This window comes from Phocoena sinus, chromosome 1, assembly GCF_008692025.1.
Source record: "Phocoena sinus isolate mPhoSin1 chromosome 1, mPhoSin1.pri, whole genome shotgun sequence".
NCBI classification, from domain to species: domain Eukaryota; kingdom Metazoa; phylum Chordata; class Mammalia; order Artiodactyla; family Phocoenidae; genus Phocoena; species Phocoena sinus.
In genome coordinates this window covers 27,335,792-27,359,749 of record NC_045763.1, presented here as the reverse complement: position 1 = coordinate 27,359,749, position 23,958 = coordinate 27,335,792, and the positions used below count along the sequence as shown (strand labels likewise).

General features: G+C 44.7%; 1 protein-coding gene across 1 annotated transcript in view; it reads left to right on the top strand.

Moving 5' to 3' along the window:
- The window catches only part of CSMD2 (CUB and Sushi multiple domains 2), a 661,952-nt gene that overhangs the window by 42,091 nt on the left and 595,903 nt on the right, over positions 1–23,958 (top strand). Inside the window, exon 2 of the mRNA XM_032640663.1 lies at positions 20,138–20,354. Within this exon, the coding sequence (XP_032496554.1) occupies positions 20,138–20,354 (217 nt within the window). The remainder of the gene's footprint in view (positions 1–20,137; positions 20,355–23,958) is intronic.

The window sequence follows — 23,958 nt, the reverse complement described above, 5'->3', positions numbered from 1 at the left end:
CTATTACCATTTTGTTAATTGTTTTCTGTATGTCCTGCAGTTATTTTGTCCCTCTTTTCCTCTCTCACTGCCTTACTTGTGTTTCATTAATTCATTTGCAGTGATATGCTTTCATTCCTTTCTCATTTTCTTTTGTGAATCTTTTATAGGTAGTTACCATGGGTATAACATAAAATATCTTATAATTAATACAATTTATTTTAAACTGATAACTTCAGTCACATACAAAAACTCTACTGCTTTACATCTCTCTCTTCAGCTTTATGTTATCAATGTCACAAGTTATATTTATTTACATTTTGTATCCATTAACTTAGTTTTTTTATGTTTATCTTTTAAATTCTATACTAGAATTTAAAGTGAATTTTTGTACCACCACTACAGTATTACAGGATTCTTTACTTTCTATATATTTACCTTTGTCTGGAGCTTTATAATTTTGCACTGCTGTGTAGTGTTGCTTTGTAGTGTCCTTTTTGTGTGTGTATTTACTGTGTAGTGTCCTTTCATTTCAACCTGAAGTACTCCCTTTAGCAATTCTTGTAAGGCAGTGGTGATGATCTCCTTCAGCTTTTTTTTTTTTTAATCTGGGAAGGTTCTTATTTCTTCTTCATTTTTGAAAGACAGTTCTGTCAGATATAGTATTCTTAGTTGGCAGGTTTTTTTTTTTTTCTTTTAGCACTTCGATTATACCTTCCCACTCCTTTCTGGCCTGCAAAGTTTCTGCTGAGAAATCCACTGATAATCTTATGAGCTCCATTGTATGTGACAAGTTGAATTTTGTCTTGTTGCTTTCAGGATTTTCTCTTTCTTTGTCTTTGACTTTTGACAATTTGATTATAATCTATCTCAGTGTGGGCCTTTTTGGGTTCATTCTAGTTGGAGTCTTGAGCTTCTTGAATTTGGATGTCCATCTCCTACAAATGGGAATTTGTAGCCATTATTTCTTCAAATAAGCTGCCTGCCCCCTTTCTCTCTTCTTCTAGGACTTCTATAATGCATATATTGGTCCAGTTGATGATGTCCCCTAAGTCCCTTCAGCCTTCTTCACTTGATTTTTTTCTTTTTTGTTCCTCTGACTTGATAATTGCAAATGACCTGTCTTTGAGTTCACTGATTATTTCTTCTGCTTGACCAAGTCTGTTGTTGAAACTCTCTAGTATATTTTTAAATTCAGTTATTGTATTCTTTAGCTTCTTACTACAGAAATTTTGGTTCTTTTTTAAAAAAAATACTTTCTGTCTCTTTGCTGATATTATTTCATTTATGCATCATTTTCCTGAGTTCGTTTAGTTGCCTGTCTGTGTTCTTTTGTAGTGCATTGGACTTCTTTAAGAAGATTATTTTGAATTCTTTGTCGGTAGTACATGGATCTCCATTTCTTCAAGTTCAGTTTCTGGAGATTTATTTTGTTCCTTTGACTGAGCCATGTTTCCCTGTTTCTCCATGTGCCTGTTTATTTTTTGCTGTGATTTGTGCATTTGAAAAAATAGTCACCTCTCCTCATCTTTATGGACTGACTTCATACAGGGGAAGACCTCCAACTAGCCTGGCTAGAGCCTCTGGAGGCAATTCAAACCTTCTCCAGGGATGTGTCTTCTCTGGGCTTGTGCGTGTAGCTTCTCAGAGAGGCTTGCCATTTTCTTTTGCAAGAGCTTGTAATTTCTTGCTCCCTCTGGTGTCTGTCTGTGTCTCTGCAGTTTCCCTGGTGCTGCAACAAGCACCAAGCTCTCTTGTTCCCTGTGGCTCCCAGGCACCTAAAGTATGCTGATTCCCTGTTTGCACTCCAGGTCAGACAAGACAGAAACCAGTTCCTCGGGCAGTTCTCTGAAAGTCTGGAGCATTGGACTTATGTTCCCTTCTTCTCTTTCCTCCCAAGGGAAATGCTGCTGGTCGGGCTATTCATCTTAGTCTTGCTGAGCTGTGCTGGCTTGGGGCTGTTGTGGTTGGTGTGAAATGGCTTTTCTCACCTGTTTCAATGTGACTGTTCTTGAGTTTGAACTTGCCTGGGGTACTGTGATTTCTTAGCAGGTTCCTGGAATTCTCATAAAGCGTTTTTGGGTCACATGCTGTTAAGTTGGCATCTCTGTGGGGAAGTGAAGTCCGGAGCTTCTTACTTTGCCGTCTCGCTGATGTCATTCCTTAAGCCTCTTTTTAATGGCACCTCTTCCAGGCACCCTTCCCCACTGCCCCCAGCAAAGGCCACTGGACTGTAAGGGGTGTGGGGGCACCAGGACCTTTCTCCTGTAAAGGCCACACTGTACCACAGTAAATGCTCTCCCACCCAGCAGTTGACCACGGGGCATGTGATGGTTGAATACACACACGTGTGTCGCTGCTTTGCCTGACCAAGTGCAGTGTGCATGGTCTTCATACTGCAGGTGAACATGTGCTCTTAGCTTTTTCAGGGACAGATGTGTCTTGAGAGGATGTTGTATCGGTGGGAGCTGTCAGGAGTCAGAGGTCCTGGGTCTCAGCTCCGCCACCCCCAATCGATGTGACACTTCTGGTTTCTTTCTAGTCATGCATGATCAGAGTCACACGTTCCTCTTGGGAGGCACAAGGAGATGGGTACCTCTAGATCCTAAGAATCCACAGGGAAAGTGTCACCAGGAGGGTACAGGAAACAGGGGCAGAACAGGTTCTCCAGCCTCTGCTAAGAGACTGGAGCTAAGGGGTGGCCCCGCCAGAGCAGAGCTTAGCTCACAGCAGTAAGGATAAAGCTGGCTTCCACCTCCACCTCCAGGTCCCTCTCTTTCTCCTTTCTATAAATTCTCTGTCCTTCCCTGTTACACATCTGCTTGCCAGCTGCCACTCAACCAAGAGCATTGTCAGGGAAGGGTCAGGCTGTCTTGTATAAGGCGCTAGTGAATATCCATTGAATTGGCTTGACTTCTGTTCTTCGCATAGGCCCGTGTGTTTCCTGCCACAAATCCCCAGCACTGGGACCAAGTAGATTCTAGAGGCCCCTACCTACAGACAGGTGACTCTAGAATCTCCTAGGGGCCTTACAGATTCTCCTATTAGAAGGCCGATCCATTCACTCAACATACACTTTTGATTTTTATCAAGGCCACCCAGCCGATGGCCCTGGAAATTCCTGATATCATTTTAGTGTGTCCACAGGAGAAGGGATACAGCACTGGCAGGATTTCTGGAGGCCCTAAACTGTCTCCAGGACTCTCATCCACAGAACTCTGCAGAGCAGTCCTCCGGGACACTCTTTGAGTGACCTCAGGTGCTGAGTGTCTGTGGATGGGGCTTTCACTGGAGCATGGATGCGACTGGGACAGCAGGCAGGTATATAGGCCGGGGCTGTGGCTGACCAGGTTGCAGGAGGCCCCGGGTGAATGAAGACCTCTAAGGCCAGCACTGGGCATCTGGGGAAACAGCCACAGCCATGTCTTCTAAGCAGAAGTCTGAGGTCACTGGGGTGGGTTCTGAATCAGATGCTTCCACATGACCAGCCTCATCATCTTGCTCACCATGGTTTGCATGTGTATGGGTGAGGACCAACAGTGGAGCTGTGATTTCCTTTTATAGAGATTTTTTTTTTTTTTTTGCGGTACGCGGGCCTCTCACTGTTGTGGCCTCTCCCGTTGCGGAGCACAGGCTCCAGACGCACAGGCTTAGGGGCCATGGCTCACGGGCCCAGCCGCTCCGCAGCATGTGGGATCTTCCCGGACCCGGGCACGAACCCACGTCCCCTGCATCGGCAGGCGGACTCACGACCACTGCGCGACCAGGGAAGCCCCCATTTATAGAGATTTTAAGAGGAAGTACATTTCTCTATTACTCCCTGACACAATTTTTACATTATCTGTCTCCCACTCAGATATATTTTTCCCTCAATTTATTCAAGCTCAGAGAAACAGAGAGAAGATATAAAAGAATTAATTAAAATAAAGTCTCTTCTAGGACAAGGTGTGTCATCTCTGTACTTCCTGTGGGGTGGGGGTGGGGTACAGGGCTGTAATGGAGTCGTGTCCAGCCACTCCTTAGCTCTGGTCAGCACTTTTAGACTTCCATGCTGCATATGACATATGGCCTGCCCCACCATCTTTCCCTCTTCTTTCCTTCCTCCTTCCATCCCTCTCTCCCTTCCTCATTCTCTCTCTCGCTCCCTCTCTTTCATCCCAGTGTAGTGGTAGAGCATATACTTTCAGATCTCAACCTCAGGAATCAGACAAACCCATGTTTGAAAACCCGCTTAGTCATCTCTTACTGTATATGTGAACTTGGGTGAGTTACTTAACCTAAAACCTCATTTGCTAAACAAGGTAAAAAATAATACCCACCTCTTTGGTGAGGTTTGAAAGAAATAATGTGAGTAAGGAGCTCAGCATTGTGTGGGGCACGTAGGCGGTGCTTGATAAACGATGGCTGAAATTCCTTCAGCCTTGTGCTTACTGACATTTGCTTCCTTTGGCAGCCCTGGGCTGGGCCCTCAAGAATGTGTTGGTGAGAAAGGCAGACTATGCTCTCTGCCCTCAAGGAGCTCAGTCTGGTGGGGAGGTGACCATGGCAGCAGTGGGCAGTGGCCCCTGGGAGGCCAATGGCATCCCATGCCCAGCTCTAATTCCACTGTGGGCTGGATCTGTGGGCTCTTCCACCCCAAACGGCTTTCAGACCACACCAGCTGGTTTGGCTTCCTGAGCCTTTAGGGAGTTGGGTTTATATGAGCTGTACATTTGTGAGTGCACTGGATTGTAGTTCATTCATTCATTGAACATTCCTTGCCTTACTCTGTGCCAGGCACCGTTCTAGGCACTTAGGATGCATCAGTGAATAAAACAGGGACTTTGCTCTTGTGAAGTGTATGTTCTAGCAAGAGGAAATAGACAATAAACAATAAACACAGCATATAAGTAAACTAGTAGGATGGTACAGAGGGATACATGCTATGGGAGAAAGATTATATGAACAGTTGAGGGAGCTTGGAGGTGCTAGGGACGGAGGTGGGGAAGTGGGATATGAGTTTCTAAAGAGTAGTCAGGGTAGACTCATTGAGAAGCGAATGTTCAGCAAAGACTTAAAGGAAGAGAAGGGGTTTGCCCTATCTGGGGTAAAGAACTTTGCAAGAAGAAATAAAAGCAAATGCATGGCAGCTTGTGGGAGGAACAGGAAGGAAGCAAGCATGGTTGGGACGGGGTGAGTAAGACAGCGAATCTCTATGAGAACAGAGATTGTGTCCACCCTGTGCCTGGCAGATGGTAGGAGCACAGTGAGTATTGGTTGAATGAATGAAATTTTACTGGCATCTAGGCTGGTCCAAGCTGTGCCAGGCCAGAACTAACCCATCGCTAATTTTCTTGAATAGAGAGGGCTGACTTAAGCTCTCGGATAGGAACAATTTTCAAATCACCAAACAGAGCTCATATAAAATTCAAATGTGCAGTTGGGGGCATCAAAACACAAAGGCCTTTCCTTAGCATGTACAAAGAACAGGACATCTGCTGAAGAGTGGGAAAAAACAAAATGAAATTACAGATGACCTTTGAAAGCCTAATTTAACGGAAAGTCTGCTGCGAAATTCTCCATGAGTGAGCCTTTTGGATCCCCAGCAGATGTCCATTCTGAAGCTGCCAGAGGAATGAGGGGGGTAGGCCATCTACAGAGGAAGAAGAGGCTGTACCCAACTGCTGGTGACCACATGTCACATCTTCCCTTACTCTGGCTTTTAGGATGTCTGATTTTTTTCTTACTCTGTAGCTCAAGTCTCCCCACCCCTCATCTTCAGAAAGGTAGTCTCCCACCTGTCCTACTTATTGGTTGCTGAGGATTAAGTGTTAGGAACATCTCAGGAACACACTCCTAAGGGACCACCCCCCTTTCCCTCACCCCAGGCCTCCTGTGGCAGACCATCTCTAGTGTGGCCTCTGGCTCTGTCTGGCCTAAGGCTGGAGGACGTTGTGTCAGGCATTCAGGACCTGAGTGGAGCCCCAGTGCTCTCTGCCCTCACCTCTGCCCCGTCAGCCCCTTACCCCAGCTGTCCCTGTCTCCCTCTGCTTCTTCATCTCACCAACTCCTTTCTTCCTTTCTCATCTTGGGCAGAAATCCTGGGAGAGGTTGGACAGGCATCTCAGTGGCCCAGGGTCAGGAGAAACAACAGTCCCTGAGGACATTAATGATTCAGGACCATGGATAGTGCTCTTCTGCTCTAGGCAGCACCAACCATTCACTTGGGTCACCTGACTCAGGGCATCTATGTGAAGGTGACCTTGAGACCCCCTTTATAAGATGGAGGGGTTGGAGCCTTAGTGACTAAGGGACTTGACCATATTCCTTGCTATGAAGCGGCAAAGCAGAATTAAGAACCCAGGTTTTCAGATTCTTCCCATTTCACCATGTTAGGTTCCCCCGTCCCACATTTTTAAATTAATTTTCACATCTGGGTCACATGAGACCAAAGGGCTGGAAGTTACCTCTGTCCCTTAGAGATGAGGCCAGTTCCACCATGGGTGTGTGTATTAGAAGAAATAGCAGCCATGAGCTTTTGATGGATAAAGAAACAAATGAAAAACAAAACAAAACAAAAGAAGCACAGATGACAAAGGGACAAGCTAATCTATTTACTCAACAAATATTAACTGAGTGTCTATGAAATGCAAAATTCTGTGCTGGAGATTTAATAGTGAATTAGATGTGGTCCTTGCCATCATGAGGTGCTCTGGTGGTAGAGACAGAGACATAGCTTGGTTTCTCAATTTCACAATGCAGGCTTGGTTTTGACAATTCACTCCCATTTCCTAAGTTTTTTTTTTTTCCTTCTGGGAAGTCCAATGTGTACAGAATTTCCCATGTGTCCTCTCTTCTGATGCCACACTGAGCCTCACCATAGTGGGCTTAACCCCCAGAAGGCAGACAATAGGGCAGAAGCCTAGGAGTTTGAGCTGAGATGATTGATACTTAAGAAAAGGGCTCCCCAAGGCAACATTCTTTGTCTATCAGAGTGGTCTAGAAAGAGAAATGGCTTATCACATTGGCCAAAATAGGCATCTAGCCACTCCCCTCACCCCCCCCCCCCCACCAAATCAATCCACCCATCCATGGAGTAGTGGTTAAGAAGACGGGATATGACACAAGATTGCCTGGGGTCGAATCCTGTTTCCACCATTTAGCAGCTGTCTGACCTTGGGCAGGTTACTTAACCTTCCTGGGCCTCAGTTTTCTTGCCTGTGATATGGGAATCATAATAGTACCTATCTAATACAGTTGTGGGGATGGAATGAGTTATTAGATGTAAAGTACATAAGACAGCCCTTGGCAGAGGAAACGATGTTTAATGATCTATTATCATTAGACTAAGTCCATAAGGGCAGGGATAGTGCCTGGGACATAGTGAGTGCTCAGTACTGTTTCTTAAATGAATAAATGAATGAATTTGCTAAGACCTGAACTTCTGTGTGTCATTCCCTGTACTCAGCCCCGTGCCTTGAACCAAAGCCGCAGCTCAAGTGTCTTCTCAGCTGAGGAGAACTCAGTGATATCTCCCTATATTTGCTCTGAAAGACCCAGCCAGGAGCACGACCAGCCCGGCAGAGGCACCTGTTCCCAGACACAACTGGCCTCTTCTCTTGGTGCTGATCCAGGGATGTAACACAACCCGAAGAGTGAGAAGCTCTGCCATCAGCAATGCAAAGATACCTCTGCTGGTCCAGGATTCCCTGTCAACGTGATAAACAACCCCTGGCTGGTACTGGCTCAAAATGATGACAAAAGAGCTGCATCTGTATCGCCAGGCAGGGAAAATCATATTCGGTCCACTGTGGAGGCTTCTGTGTTCAGCATGTCCTGGAGGATCAGAGAGCCTGGAGTTAGGAAGCTGAACAGCACGGGATTATTCCCACAGAGCAATTGGATGTGGCACAGGGACAGGTTTGCTGCCTTACCCCGTCTGTTATGCATTGTTTTGTGCCTTTGCTGCACGCATCCCTAGCTTGAGAGGAAGAAGGAGACACTGCTTTGTTTCTTTGTCCCTGCGGCACAGCAACCGTGCTAAGCTCTTTTCAGCGAATCCCGGGCTTTGCCGCTAGAGCTGGGTGCAGAGTGGAAACAGCACCATAGCTTTGGAAGTGTGTCCCCAGGTGGTGTGTGAATCTTGTAGCCTGGCAGAGGGAGGGGCCTGAGCTTTGCTTTCACACAGATCTGTGTTTGAATCCCAGCTCTTCCGCTGCTACCTGTTTGACCTTGAGCACGTTCTTAAGCCTTGAGGAGCTTTGCTTCTTCGCCTATAAAGTGGTGGAGGTGGGGGCATGACAGCCATTTCAAAGGGTCATTGCTAAATTCAGGGGGATGACGTTAGGGAAGCACGTGGATAAATGTTGGTCCCCTTCTTAGACCTGCCCAAAAGCACCCGTCTTTCTGGGTGTGTTTGTATGTGCTCTCTGCTGTGCCCCTGGGATCCAACAGTGAGGTGTCCTCAAACCACTCAGCAAGTGGAGACACGGTTAGTAAGATGGGCCATGTCTGTCTGTCTTCTATACTCCACTGTGAACTCCTTGAGGGCATGGATCGTATTATACACAATCCACCCCTCCCATTTCCCAACCCCCAATCCCACCCCCTGAGACCCGCACACACCCACGCCCACATACGTAGAGCCTGGAACTAAGCAGCCCTCCCCAGACTTGCTGAATGAAAGCTTGAATTTGGCTTGGACCTCTGAGGTTCTGGGTAGAATCCAGGGCATCTCTAACTTGGATGGAGAAAGTTGCATCTTTATTTTCACTAATCTTCTACTGAAACCTAGCATTTCTATTAATCATGAATATATAAGCAACAAAGGACAGCAGTACTAGCAGTACCTGTGAATTTGTCACTGATAAGATCACAGGTATTTTCATAGAACATTACAGTAGTTGCAGCTATCTAGAACATTTGTGCTTTGAACTACAGTATTTTTCAGGCCCACTGCTAGATCTTGTTCATAATGCATTAATAAAGGAACACCTATAATACTATATGACAAACTTTTGAAATATTTTGAAAACTATATTTCAGTATAATTGGCTTCCTTTGTGATTCTATGTATTTTGTTGTATGCATTTAAAAAGATCATTTGAGACGGCTCCACCAGGCTGCCAAAAGGGGCCACGGCACAACAAAGGTGAAGAACCCCTGGTCTAGGAGGTCCATGGGTGGGCTTCTTTGGCCTGCAAGTCCCCTAAAATGAATGAAAAAAGGTGGGAGGCTAGGTTCTTATGTATATGTGACTTTCCTTCTTAGTGAACATTTGGCAATGTCTGAAGACATTTTTGGTTGTCACAACTGAGAGGTGCTACTCGGCACCCAGGGGTAGAGGCCTGGGATGCCGCTAAACATCCTAATGCACAGGACAGCCCTCCCAACAAAGAACTGTCCTGCCCCAAATGTCAATAGCGCCGAGTTGAGAAACCCTGGACACAGTAATGGAAATTTCTTGGATTGTTAAGACTTCTAGGGAAAAAAAAACAATGCATGTCGTCATTAGAAATACCTGTGATAATTCTCTCATCCAACACTGTGTGCACATCTACAACATATACCAGGCACTGGGCACTAAGGTTACAGGGAGGAGTACGACCCTGGAGGAGCTCTGGGTCTGCAGTTCAGTAGGATGTGTGACCCAGTAGAGTTGCGTGCAAGGTGCAGCCGTTGTGCAGATCTCTACGGGGCACCTGTTGTCCAAGCTACGTGCTGGGTGCTGCGGATCAGTGCGAATGTGACAGAATCCACGTCTCCCAGGGAACACAGACAGTAGGTGATGCCATGATGTGTGCTGTGAGTGATGACAGAGGTGCAGGGCTCTGTGGGGACACACAGCGAGGTGTGTGCTTGGGTGTACGTTGGGGTGAGGGGAGTACACCTTAGTGCAGTGGTCAGGAAGGTCTCCTGGGGGTGCTGAAGTTTCAGTTGAGGCCTAAGAGATGAATAGGAGTTGGCAAGATCAGAGGATGAAGAAAGGATGCTTCAATCAGAGGGAACAGCAAGTTTGAAGACAGAGGGAGCAAAAGAGCACAGAGCATCAAAGGAACCAAACAGAGAGAGCCTGGCTTGGGCTGGAGTGTCACTTAAGGCAAAGAGTGGCAAGAAGCAAAGCCTGGGATAGGAGCAGTGGGTGGCTCAAGGGGGCGTCTTGTGTGCCACGTTTAGGACTGTGCGCTTTTCCCAGAGGAGCCATTGAAGGCTTTTTAAGCAAGAACGGCAGGCCAATTTTTGTTTGTATGTTTGTTTTTCTGAAAGGGATAGATTGGGAGGGAAGAGGCATGGAATTTGGTGGATGGCTGTTGCAGTGACAGAAAGAGAGAGGGAGAAAGAGAGAGAGAAAACCTAGTCACTGCCCAGGAAACGAGGAGAGGCTCCTCAGAGGAGATGCTGTATGAACTGAATCTGGAACAGTGAGTAAGGTTTCCTAGGTCGAGAAGGTAAGGGAAAGGCATTCCAGGCAATGGGCCAAGCATTGCACGGCCTGAAAGATCGTGGGGTGTTTGTAGATGATGAGCTATTTGGTGTGACCAGCATAATGTGCAGGGGAGAGGGGCTAAGATGAAGCCCAGTGCCAGCATCTCTATGACCCTGGCTTCTGGTTCACAACTAAAGTGACTGCAGAGGCCAAAGATACTGTTTGGCCCCTGCTTCTCGCACCTGTCCAGACAAGGTGCCCCTGCAGAAGACAGGCACAGAGATGAGCCAGAGTCCCATTGTAGAAGTGAGATGTACAGTGGACTCCCTGTGTGCAGGTGAGATGTCTAGTGGGCATGGCTTACCTGGCATCTACCACACTCCTCTGTGTTTCCTCTTAGGGCAGTCTCATTAATTGCACGATTTCCACAAATCCACCTCTCCAACCCAGATTGCACTCCCGCATTCCAGTCTACGGCCCTAATTGCTTTCTGGCCATCTCTGTCTGGATGTCCCACAGGCTTCTCCAACAAAATTTGTCCAGAATTGACCATATCAGTCAATAAGTATTTGCAGAATTGAATTGAATTTTCCTGCCAAACTTCTCAAAAGAGTTACCTCCTCAAAATTATCATTATTTGTAGACATGATTGTATACCTAAAACACCCAAGGGAATCAACTGAGAAATCTTTAGAATTAATAAGAGTTCAGAGACCCAGTTGGATGCCAGATGAATATATAAAAATCAATAGGTTTTCTGTATATCAGGAATAACCAGCTAGAAAAAAAAATAATGGGAAAAAATGTCATTCACTGGAGCAAGAAAAAGGGCATAAAATGTCTAGGAATAACCTTAACAAGATGTGACTGAGACCTATATAAAGAAAAGTACAAGCCTTTACTGAAAGATTAGCTGGTATTTATTGATTACTTATAGTGTGTCAGGCACTGTACTGAGTATTTAGCAGTATAGAAGATATTATCACATTAATCTGTACAACCATCCTAGAAGTGGTTGTTAATTTTAAAGATGTTGAAATGAGAGTTGAAAGAGTTTACATAAATTGCCCACAAAGTATTAAGTGGCAAAACTGAAATTTGAACCGAAGGCTTTTTGTTTCCAAAACCCAAGCTTTTAACCTTTTCACGAAGCCACCTTCAGAATACGCCATACATACACAAATGGTAGGTTGGTAGGTGTCTTCTGGGTATTATGAAAAGATTGATTCATTTCACTCATCCATTCATTCCAAAAATATCTGTGGAGTGACTACTATGGGCAAGTATTGAGCTAGGTGCTAGAGATAAAACTATGAATGAAATCTCAAGGAGTCTATGGCTAGAGAAGCCACGTAAACGTATCATTATGTCACCATTGGCGAAAGCAGTGATATTCACTGGTTCACTAATTCATTCGCTAAGGATTAGCAAACCAAGGAAGAATACTTGCCATTTATCTCGAGGGTTCCAAGAGGGCTCCCTGGAGGAGGTAACGAGTCTTAGTGTGCCTGGAGTCAGCTGGATGAGGGAACTAGAGAGAGAGCATTCCAAGCACAGAGAGCTGGGTAGGCAATGAATATGCATGAATCATTCATTCAACCAACAGCTCTTGTGGGAGCGTCTGCTGTGTGCCAGGTACAGGTCTGGGAGCTGGAGAGAGAGTAGAAACAAAATAGCTCCCCTGCTCTTATGGAGATGGCATTGTATCGGGGTAGGGGGGCACTGAAAATAAACAAGAAAGTAGATGTCAGAGGATGCTGAGTGCTGTGGAAAAACTAAAGCAGGAACCTGGAGGGCTGACGTGAGAGGAGGGAGGCTTGGATTTCATTTAGGGTGGGCTGTGAGGTGATATTACTTGACTCAGGCTGAAGGAAGTGAGGGATCGGGTCACACAGCTCTTGGGGAAGAGCTTTCTGGGCTGGAGGTCGAGCAAGTGCAGGGTCCCAAGGCGGGCATGGGATGGGCTTAGGTATCATGGCCCATCACAGGTATGAAGGGATGAACGACAGGAGAGAAGGTCAGGGGCAGCGAGGTGTCCGTTCAAGTAGGGCTTCTGAGATGTGGCAAGGACTTCGGCTGCTGTGTTGAGTAGGATGAGAAGCCAGAGAGAAATCTTCCTAAACGTCCATAAAGGGAAAAAAATATTACCAAGAAAAAGACAGGTAAAGATGGCTGCCTGTAAAAACCAAACATTTCATTCTACATGAAAAAACTAAGTGAAACAAAAAGCACACAACAGGTGAAAAGCAATCTTTTCAGCAAATGTGACAAAAGAGTGAAATCCTGATTCTCTAAAGAGTTAGCACAAATTAATAAGAAAAATAGTAAGAACTCATGGAATATTTAAGAACATAAAGTTTAGATACCTTTGTATGTCATCATAAAATTAAAAGGCCAAAATGACTACGAATGTATATGTAGCACATGTGATGCATAGAAGATATAAATATGTAACTCAGTGAGAAAAAATAAACACCACAGTGGAAAATGAGACCAGAATTTCATCAGATAGTTCCTCAAGGGAGGAATTAAAATTATTGAGGGCATCTTCTTTATCCATGCATCTGTCGATGGGCATTTAGGTTGCTTCCATGACCTGGCTATTGTAAATAGTGCTGCAGTGAACATTGGGGTGCATGTGTCTTTTTGAATTATGGTTTTCTCCGGGTATATGCCCAGTAGTGGGATTGCTGGATCATATGGTAATTCTATTTGTAGTTTTTTAAGGAACCTCCATACTGGGTTATAACCTTCTCAACTCACTAACCAACGTTTGATTCCCGGGAGACTTCCAAATGAGTCGGGGTTCCAGCCCTGTCTAACCATCACCAGCAGCGCCTGCCACAGAGATCAGCCAGGCTCCTATGGACAGCACACCCCCCCAGAAACCAAAGCTGGATACAGTTACCACTTAAGTGAACACTCGGTCTGGGACTCTGGCCATGGAAAAGCATTTTCCACCGCACTCACCAGCATGCTGTCACCAGACTTTACTAAGAGGCCAGGTCTTACTTACAACGGAAAAAAATATGCAGAAACAATTTAAATGCTTGACAGAAGGAGAACGGTTGAGTAAATTCTAGTATAACCATATACTAGAACGTGGCACGTCCATTTACAATGCTGTTTATGAGTTCAGTATCTCGGGGCCAGAGGGCTCACGTTGTCACGTTTCCTGAATTGTTGCAAAAGAAAACCGAGAAATGACCTGAACGGCCATCCGCAGGGGAGTGGTTGAATACATTGAGATACATCCAGGCTGTGGAATATTACACATTTATGTAAAAAATCAGTTCTATATGGCTCTACTGACCTGGAAGGTGTCCCCGATGTAGTGTTAAATGAGAAAGCAGGTTGCAGAGAAGTGAGTGCAACTACTCACTTATCATTTTTTAAAAAAAATAATAAAAATTCTCCCGGAATGTGTCTTTGTTTGCATGAGAGATGAGAAGGTTGGAAAGGAGAGAGTTACCTGCCAGTTAACTTTGGTAGCTTTGGAGTGGGTAGAAGGGAGAGAGATTGGCGACCCGTTTGTCCTTACACATCTTTGTGTTGCATGTATGCATAGCCATGTATATTACAAGTAACATTGCCTTTTACAACTTAAAACTGAAGAATAATTGACTGAAAAAAGAGCCCACAAAATTATATATATAATATTATCTCAACGATGTGAAATATGCATGGAAAAATCTAGAAAAAAAAATATTAACATCGGTTGCCTCTGAGAGGAAGGCGAGATTGTAATGTTTCCTCTTTTTTCAATTCTTGCCTATATTTTCCAAATTTTCTGCAAGGAGGAAGATATATACATTATTGTTTAAAATATAATGGCCTCTCCCTTCTCACCAGCCAATCTTGCCTTTACTTATTTACAATCTTGCCTCTGTCCACCGTGTCACCTGCCACGTGTCTTTGCTGAAGTTCATGCATCCATTCTGCAAGTACTTATTGAATTCTCGGCACTGGGGATGCAACAGGAACCAGGACAGAGCTCCCACTCTCAGCATCCTTACCTCCAGAGGGACCATTTAGACATCAAACCGAGTGACCTCATCCCAGACCCTCACCTTAGCCTCCCTGTGGTGCTCAATGCCCTGAGTCACCTTCTTCTGTAGGCAGCTGCACTCTGGCTCTCCTCCCACCGTTATGCCTGCCTTCCTGCCTCCTACTCTGTCACCTTTCTTGTCCCTGTACACGGAAAGTGTTCCCAGGGTCTCTGTTTAGAGCCTGATTTCTTTCTCCGCAGCAAAGGCTGTTCATACCCAGGTTCTGAATTAGTTCTGAATCAGGTTCTGAGACTGCAGAGACCCACACAACAGATGGGGTGCTGGGGATGGTGGTGAATGTTGGTATCAGTGGTTGACCAGGACACGAATGAGGGTGGTCCTCAAGGTGTGACCCCTGTTGGGTCTATACTCCGGGATCATTCTGTGCAGCCCTGTAGCACAGTATTGCCATGTGGAAGTATTTGCTTATGTCTGGGTCTATGATCCAGGCCCCAAGGCCCATCACAGGGTCTAACCTAGAGGAATGAATGAATGAGTGAGTGAATGACGTAGTGCAATGACATCACCAGACAGATTTCAGAGACATGAGCTGAGTAGATCTGGTGCCAGTGCCAGTGGGATGAAGTTCAGGAACATGAACCAGGGGGCTCCTTTAAAAGTTGTGGAGATAGGAGCTTTATTTCATTATTACTGTAGTTGAGGATTTTTTCTGGGTTCTGAGCCATTTTTGTCTTCCTTTAGGAACTAACTTATTCAAGACCCTGTCCAGCTTTTTAATGATAGCGCTTGTTGCTTTCCTACTGGTTACTAATAGCTCTTTCTGTATTAACTGTTTTATTGAGACTTTTCTACCTAACCATTTTGTGTGCCTTTTGATTTTGTTTCTATTTTTGACCTGCACATACTTTCTGTATAAACTATCAGTCTTGTAGTATCTTCCACAGCTTTTTTTTTTTTTTTTTTTTGCGGTACGCGGGCCTCTCACTGCTGTGGCCTCTCCCGTTGCGGAGCACAGGCTCCGGACGCACAGGCTCAGCGGCCATGGCTCACGGGCCCAGCCGCTCCACGGCATGTGGGATCTTCCCGGACCGGGGCACGAACCCGTGTCCCCCGCGTCGGCAGGCGGACTCTCAACCACTGCGCCACCAGGGAAGCCCTCTTCCACAGCTTTTACATTCAGAAAATCACAGTCAGATAATTATTTGTGTATATGTTCTTCTATTTTTTGACTTTTTAAAAAACTTAGTTTAGTACATGGTGTGAATTGACAAGATAACTTAATTCTTTTCTCAAACAGTTAATTAGTTGACCTTGCAAAATGTTTTTCTTTTCTCACTGATTTTTAATGCTTATATATATTTTAATTTTTACGTCTATTTAAAGCTATTGCTGTAATACTGTGTCATGTTCTGCCTGTCCACCCTTGGGCCACCTCCACACTATTTTCAAAGCATCATTCGGTGATTCTGTTTAGTATCTTGTAGAATGAGAATACTACAGTTTCTACCTTTTCAAAAAATACACATTGTCTGCGACTGTCTATTTCTTCCAGTTAAACTTAGGCACCCTTTTACTAAATTTAAAACAGGTTATTGGGCTTTTGATCAGAATTGCACTAAGCTTATAAATTAACTTTTCAAAAGGTTAATATTCCAAATTAACCTTTCAGAAGTTAGTCTTCCACTCAAGATTACATATGTCTCTCCAATTATTCAACTTTTTTATCCTTCTCTAAATGTTATTTTTATACAGTGACTGTCTTGTTTCTTATTAAGTTTATTTCCATGTATTATACGCATTTTGTAGTTATCATAAATAAGACCTTTTTTCTTTATATTTTTATCTGTCACTTGCATATGGAAAATGTCATTGATTTTGTATACTTATTTTGTGTTTGGTTACTTTACTGCAATTTATTAGTTCTAATAGCTTCCTAATTGATTCTCCTGGGTTTTCTGGGTGTATTAATATATCATCTGCAAACCATAATTCTGCTTGCTCCTTTCTCCTTTATTTTTCTTGCATCGCATGGATTAGCTCTTCCAATAAAGCATGAAATCTCAGAGGTGATAGTAGCATTTCTATCTCATTCCTGATCTTAATCAGGCATTTCACCGTAAGTAGGATGTAAGTTATTGTTTTAAAATGGATGCTCTATCATGCTAAGGAAATATTCTTTCTCCTACTTCCAAATGCTTATTTTAATCAGGGTTACATGTCTAATTTTATTAAATGCCCATTTAGCATTTATTCATAAGACCTTAGCTTTTTTTTCCTCTTTAAATGGGATACTTTGTGTTATCCCTCTTTTCTGTTAAAAGAGATTTTTCAATATTAAAGTCATTTTAGAGATTAACTGTCCTTGTCAGTTAATCCCTAAAGTGGGCTTTAAAAAAATTAGTGTTGAGTCAGTTTATCAGCATCATAGTTAAGGTGGATCTGAAGTGGACTGCTTACTTTTGAATCCCATCTCTGAGTAACGGGGTGGCTTGGACCCCTTCCTCAATTTCTCTTTGCCTTAGTTCTTCATCTGTAAAATGAAGGTGATATGAATAGTATCCACCTTCTAGGGCTGTTGTGAGGATTAAACAAATTAATATATGTGAAGTTCTCAGAGGAGTGTCTAGCCAAACACTCACCGAATACAAACACTATATTAAATCAATGAGAACTTACCATGTGTCTGGTACTGAGCTTGGGCTATGGATTCAAAGACGGGAAAACTCAAGTATGGTCTGTCTTCTCATGGAGCTTACAGCCTGGCAAGAAAACAGATACTCATGAATTAATCACATGGAAGCATGGACATTTGCTTCTGTGATAAGTGCTACCAAGGAGAGGTGATGGTATCATGAGAGCATATAATAGGGGGTTTGAACTAGTCAAGGAGAGACAGCTGACTAGACATCTGGAAGAGAGAACAGCATATCCAAAGGCCCTGTGGCTGTGCAGTGAGTGTGGCCAGTACAAAGGACTGAGAACGGCGGGGTTTTTTTTTCTGACAGATATACATCTGTGACACATATCACCGTGTAGATTTAAGACATACAGCATGATGGTTTGATTTATGTATATTGTGAAATGATTACCACAATAGGCTCAGCTAACAACCATTATCTCATATAAAAACAGTAAAAAGAAAAGAAGAAAGGAACAAATGTTCTCTTTGTGATGAGAACTCGTAGGATCTACTCTCCGAACAGCTTACCTGGATATCACACAGCAGTGTTAGCGATAGTCGTCACGTTGTGTGTTACATCACTAGTACTTATTTATTTTACAAGTGGAATTTTGTACCTTTTGACCACCTTCCTCCAATTCCCCTTCCCCACCCCCCGCCTCTGATAACTACAAGTCTGATCTGTTTTTCTATGAGTTTGTTTTTTTGGGTTTTTTTTGTTTGTTTGTTCAGGTTCCACGTATAAGTGATATCATACAGTATTTATCTTTTTTTCTCTGACTTATTTCACTTAGCATAATGCCTTCGAGGTCCATTCATGGTGTTGCAAATGGTAAGATTTCTTTTTTTTTTTTATGGCTGAATAATATTTGTGTGTGTGTGTGTGTGTGTGTGTGTGTGTGTGTGTGTATCTCACAACTAATTTATCCATTCATCTATCGATGGACACTTAGGTTGTTTCCATGTCTTGTTTATTGTAACTAATGCTTCTATGAACGTGGAGGTGCAGATATCTTTTCGAGTTAGTGTTCTTGTTACATTTGAATATATTCCCAGAAGTGGAATTGCTGGATCATGTGATAGTTCTATTCTTAATTTTTTGAGGATCCTCCATACTGTTTTCAGCAGTGGCTGCACCAATTTACAATCCCACCAACAGTGCACAAGAGTCCCATTTTCTCTACATCCCTGCCAGCATTTGTTATCTCTTGTCTTTTTGATGATGGCCATTCTAACCGGCATGAGGTTATATCTCATTGTGTTTTTAATTGGCATTTCCATAATGACTAGCGATGTTGAGCATCTTTTCATGTACCTGTTGGCCTTTTATATATGTTCTTTGGAAAAATGTCTGTTCAAGTCCTTTAGAAGGGTGGGGTTTGGCTGGAAAGCTAGTGGACACAGGGGTAAGAGGTCACTAAGGGCCAAACCATACAGAGACCCTCATAGGTCTACAAGTGATTTTTCCTTACTGAAGAGCAGTGATGAGCTATGGGAGGTTTGATGTCGGTGGAGGAAAGGGGAGGTCACCTGATCAGATTTCTGTTTTGAAAAGACACCCCCAGCTGTAATGTTGGCAAGGACCAGGGTAAACGCAGTTGACCAGTTAGGAGGTAGTTTTTATGGCAGTCTGGGGGAGAGATGCTGTGGGGTCAAGGGAAGTAGAGACAGAGACAGGGTGATCGGTTGTCCATGGGGTTGTGAAGGAGAGGAAAGTGTCAGGAAAGGGTAGGTGGAGGACATCACGAGCCTGAACATCCCGAAGGAGGTGTCAGGTCTGGAGCTCAGAGAGAGGTCTGGCCTGGACTGTGAAGTTGTGAGTCATCCGTGCACAGGGGGAGGTCCTCTAGACCAGACGGAGTGGAGGAGAGGCCCCAACACTGAGCCTGGAAAGGAGCCAGAGAAAGAGCCATGGGAGGAAGGAGGGAGCGTGAGCGGTATGGGAGGAAGCCGGGCACCAGGCTGCTCAAAGCATCATTGCATCTGCAGGGCACCAGGTAAACAAGCAGGCTCTCTGGCCCCTCCCAGGGGCTGTACATCAGAATCTAAATGTCAGCCAGGTCCCCAGGCGCTGCGCAAGTGCAGTGTATTCTGAGATGCTCTGGCCTGGGAGGGGTGATTCCAGAAGGGAGGCAACAGTGTTAGAGGCAGCTGACAGGTCTGTTAAAATGAGGACTGAACAGTATCCACTGGACCCATCGGTGACCTTAGACCTGTTTGGGTGGATTGACAGGACCAGGAGGCAGAACTGACGGGCTGGGGGTAAGGAAATAGAGACAGAAAGGACAGACAGGTTGTGTTTTCTAACACTTTGGCTGAGAAGGGGAAGAGAGAGACGAGGCTGGAGGGAGAAGAGAAGTGGAATGGGGAGTTGGTTTTTTAAGGAGAGTCTTGAACACATTTAAAATGGGAAAGTTCCAGTGGAGAGGAAATGATTGAATACTTGGAACGTATATAAGAGAGAAACGTATATAAGGTTCTTGAAGATTAGGCAAGGATGGGATCCCAAGGGCACATAGAAGGGATATGTTTAGATTGCAGGAGGGCTAGTTGATCTGCAAGAGGAAGGAAGACCGTGTGGGGCAGGCTAGACGGATTTGGAATTGGGAAGACAACGGAATCCCCACTGATGGCGTTTATTCTCTATGGAGATGGGAAGAGGGGGCTGGGGCTGAGAAGAGGAGGCTGGAGGGTCAGGAGGCCGTGGAAAATGGAGAAAATTTGAAATCATCAGTCTGGCATTTAATGTTGTAAAGAGGAAGTTCCACCTGGTCTGCTGGCCGTTTAGTTCAAACTCTGAGCATTGTTTCCTACCTCAAGGGTTGTTCTAAGGCTTGAGTACAACGACGCCCATTTTATCACCTGGACAGCTCACGGCACAAGCAAGCTGGCACTCAGTGTGTCAGTCACCCACCTTCCTTCCCTCTGCACTGAGCATGGGCTGGTCCAGAGGAAACACTTGGAAGAGGGGGTTCATGAGCCTCTAACACACTGCTCCCATCTCTCTGGGAGATTCTCAGAGTTCTTCTGGCCGTACTGAACAGCCCCCTTTCTCTCTCCCAGGCCAGAACTGCACGTTCCAACTGCAGGGTCCCAATGGCACCGTTGAGAGCCCAGGGTTCCCGTATGGCTACCCCAATTACGCCAACTGCACGTGGACCATCACAGCGGAGGACCAGCATCGGATCCAGCTTGTGTTCCAGTCCTTCGCCCTGGAGGAGGACTTTGACGTCCTGTCGGTGTTTGATGGGCCACCCCAGCCAGAGAACCTGCGAACCAGGTATCACCCCCTCCTCCCCGTGGCCAACAGCTGGGCCTGAGCCAAGCTTGCTGAGAGGAAGAACCAGGCAGGGTGAATTGTCATCAAGAAAGACCTCTGTTTTTATGAGGTCTGCCCTGAACTCCTCTGCTTTCTTTACGTTTCCCAATTCCTTTCTCCTGCTTAGAAGTTCCCAGCAGACAGGAGGTTTTGTAGGACAATTGGGAAGACTAGATAGAAAACACACAGAGCAATTCAAGTCTTTCTATTACAACTGATTTCGCATGCATATGTGTGTATGTGTGCACACCTGTTGGTGTATATTTGCACACACAGAAATATATCCCTTGGACCCAGCAGATATGAAACTGAAGGCTAGTAGCAACTATGTCTCACATCCCCGACTTGAAAACCATCAATACTTTGTTGGATTTTGCCTTGCATTTGCATGGCTTTGGCTGTGGGTACAGAATTGAGAATTTAGGGAAGTTTCTACTTTTTAAACCGCAGCGCACTCGATAGAAGAGGAAACAATGGAGAGGACAAGACTGCTTTCCCGTGCTTCTGAGCTACCTCCCAAGGGGAGAGTTCACATCAAGGAGGGAGACAGGGAGGAAGGCTCCCACCTCTGCAGGAAGAGCAGACTTTGGGGGGGCAAAGATCAAGGCCCCAGGGTCATAGCTGTCCAGGTTTTGTTGACCTGGTGGCCTGCCGTGCCTCCATTGCAAGACTTGTCCTGGTCCTGCAAGATACGCTTTGAGCTCCCAGGGAGACAAAGGGTTCATGGCTTACCAGCCAAGCCCTGGGGACCCCGGGGTCCTCAAGGCTTTGTTTAAGATGCTCTTGGATCAGAGTCACAGACAACATTCCCAGGACTGAGCCAGCCCTCTTCTTGCTTGCTCCCTGCCCTCTCAGGGCAGTGCAGAGGTGAGCTGCCATGTCTGCAGCTGGGATGGCATCTGGGGCTCCCCTGACTCGTGGTTCCTCTTAGACAAGACCAGGCTTGTCCATCTGCCCTTGACATTGCACAGGGATTGGCACACAGTAGGTGTTCAGTGAAACTTGGGTGGAGGGACTGGAGTGCTCTTCACTTACTCATTCCACAAATATTTCATGAGCACCTAGTATGTTCCAGACACTGGCCTGGGTGCTGGGGACGCAGCAGTGAGCAAAACAAAGCTACTGTCTTCAGGGACGTGACATGCTCATTGGGAAGGGGGCGGGGGCAGGCCTGGACTTGAATATGTGAGTTTAGAGTTCAAGGACATCGGGGCTAGAGATGTAAAGCTGGGAGACTAGGACTGGTTAGTGCTTAAAACCAGGAGACTGGACGAGGTCACCATCAGATGTCGAGTTCCAGTGACCCCATCGGTGGGGCACCGGCGCAGACCCATGAGGGATGTTGAAAGACAGAAAGTCAGATCAGGCCAGTGGGGCGGTTAGTTGGGGTGCAGATGACTGGAGGCCTATTCTGCGTCCTGAAGTTCTTCCAGATCTTTTTTCTCTTTAGGCAGGGTCCACGCACATGTGGTCAAAGCTCTATCTTCTGCCATTTGAGTTCTCTGGTTCTGAGAGTGAGGTGTGGAAGACCCCCAGAGGTGGGATGGCTCCGGCCGGGAAGGGTGGGAGTTCTGGGACCTAAGGAGGTGGTCCTGGCAGGGGGTCCCTGGATGTATTCCCAGCCAGGGCACAGCCCACTCTGGCCAACCAGCCGTGTTTGAGGAGAAGGCTCCTGGGATTTGCACCTCCACAAGGTCATCCCTGCTCGGGCTCCTCATGCCCGTCATCTGCCTGATGTGCCCATTTTGGTTCATTTCAGAATTATATAGTTTTCCCATACAGCATTTCTACCTCCACGCTATCTGGGATCACGTCCGCTTTCTTGTATCTGCTCCCACGCATTTGCATTTTCTTTCTTTTTACTTATTTAGTCTTGCCAGAAGCTTGCCTATTTTATTGGTCTTTTAAGAGTCCCACCTCTAGGGCTATCAGTTTTATCCCTTTCCTATTACCTGACTTGTTGACTTCTGCTTTTATCTTTATTTATTCTTCCCTCCCACTTACCTTGGGCTGGTGGTGTTCTTTTGCTGTTTTCATGAACTGAATTAGTTTCATTACCTCTTGTTGGATATTAAAATCATTGAGGCATTTTCCCCTAAGTGCAACCTTGACCATATTGCATACGTTTTGATGATAGTCGTTATTTTTAGAATAAATAATTCTAACTGCAGTTTTGTTCCTTCCTTGACTCTAGGGTTTTTTCCCTCAAAATTTCCAAGTAGTATTTTTTTATACTTAAGAAGTTATTATCTAGTTGTACAGCATTATGTTCAGATTATGATTTCTATTTTGGAGAAGTTGTTGCCTTTTTTTCTCAGTATGAGATCATTTTTGGTGAACGTTCTGAGTATTTGAAAAGAACATGTATTCTGTGGTGGAAGGGTGAACAAATTCATGTTATTAGTATTGTTTAATTTTTCTCATTTCTTATTTATTGTCTAAGTGATTTTTGTCAAGGATAAGCAACTTATTGTTTTCACATTTTCACTATTATTTTTATCATTTTCTCCCTTTACTTCTAAGTTTTTACTTTACATATGTTGATGTTATTTCTTCAGTATGTCAGTATTTGTAAACATCAGATCTTCAGAGTGAATTATAATTCTTCCAATGTAAAAGTTACATTTATCCCCCTTTTTTGCCTTAAATTCTACTTTGATACTAGTTTTACCACTTTTATTATCTTTTAGGCTTGCATTTATCACCCATCTTTGCTAATTTCTCTATTTTTAATGTTTCTATGTCATTGTTTTCTATGTATCTTTTATTTTTATTTTTATTTTTTTTTTATTTTTTTTTGCGGTACGCAGGCCTCTCACCGCTGTGGCCTCTCCCATCGCGGAGCACAGGCCCCGGACGCGCAGGCTCAGCGGCCATGGCCCACGGGCCCAGCCGCTCCGCGGCACGTGGGATCCTCCCGGACCGGGGCACGAACCCGCGTCCACCGCATCGGCAGGCGGACTCTCAACCACTGCGCCACCAAGGAAGCCCTATGTATCTTTTAGAGTTTTGTTTTTAAATCTTTCATGAGAGTTTTTACTCTTTAACAGAAAGGTTTAATTCACTCACAATTTTTGGTGATAACTGATGTATTTGTTCTTGTATAATATTTAATACTTTCTGTTTTTAAGCTTCCTTACTATGATTTCCGTTTCTCCATCTTTAAGCACAAGTGTTCTTTGCCTCGTCTCTGATTTTTATTCTGCTAGTGGTTAAAGTTACTTCTTGAGAACACATTTTAAGCTATATTTCTCTGTCAGCATCCTGTCTAGTGAACCTTTTTCTTAGTCAGGTCTCACCAGCACTGCATCTTTGTAGAAATTCCTTAGTGTTTGTAGCATGTAGGTGTCTGTCTCTTTTTCCTAGTTTCCCACATGGGTATATATAGTCTCTCTTTTTATATACCTCAGACTATTTCCATGACAACTTGGGAGGTCAGGTTGAAGGAGAGTATAACATGTTGCCTTGGCTCTCCGTCTTGAACTGGAAATCTCTCTTAAGATTTTTGTTCTTTTTTGATTTGCTGTCATGAATAGAATTATTTTTCATTATATTTTATTTTTCG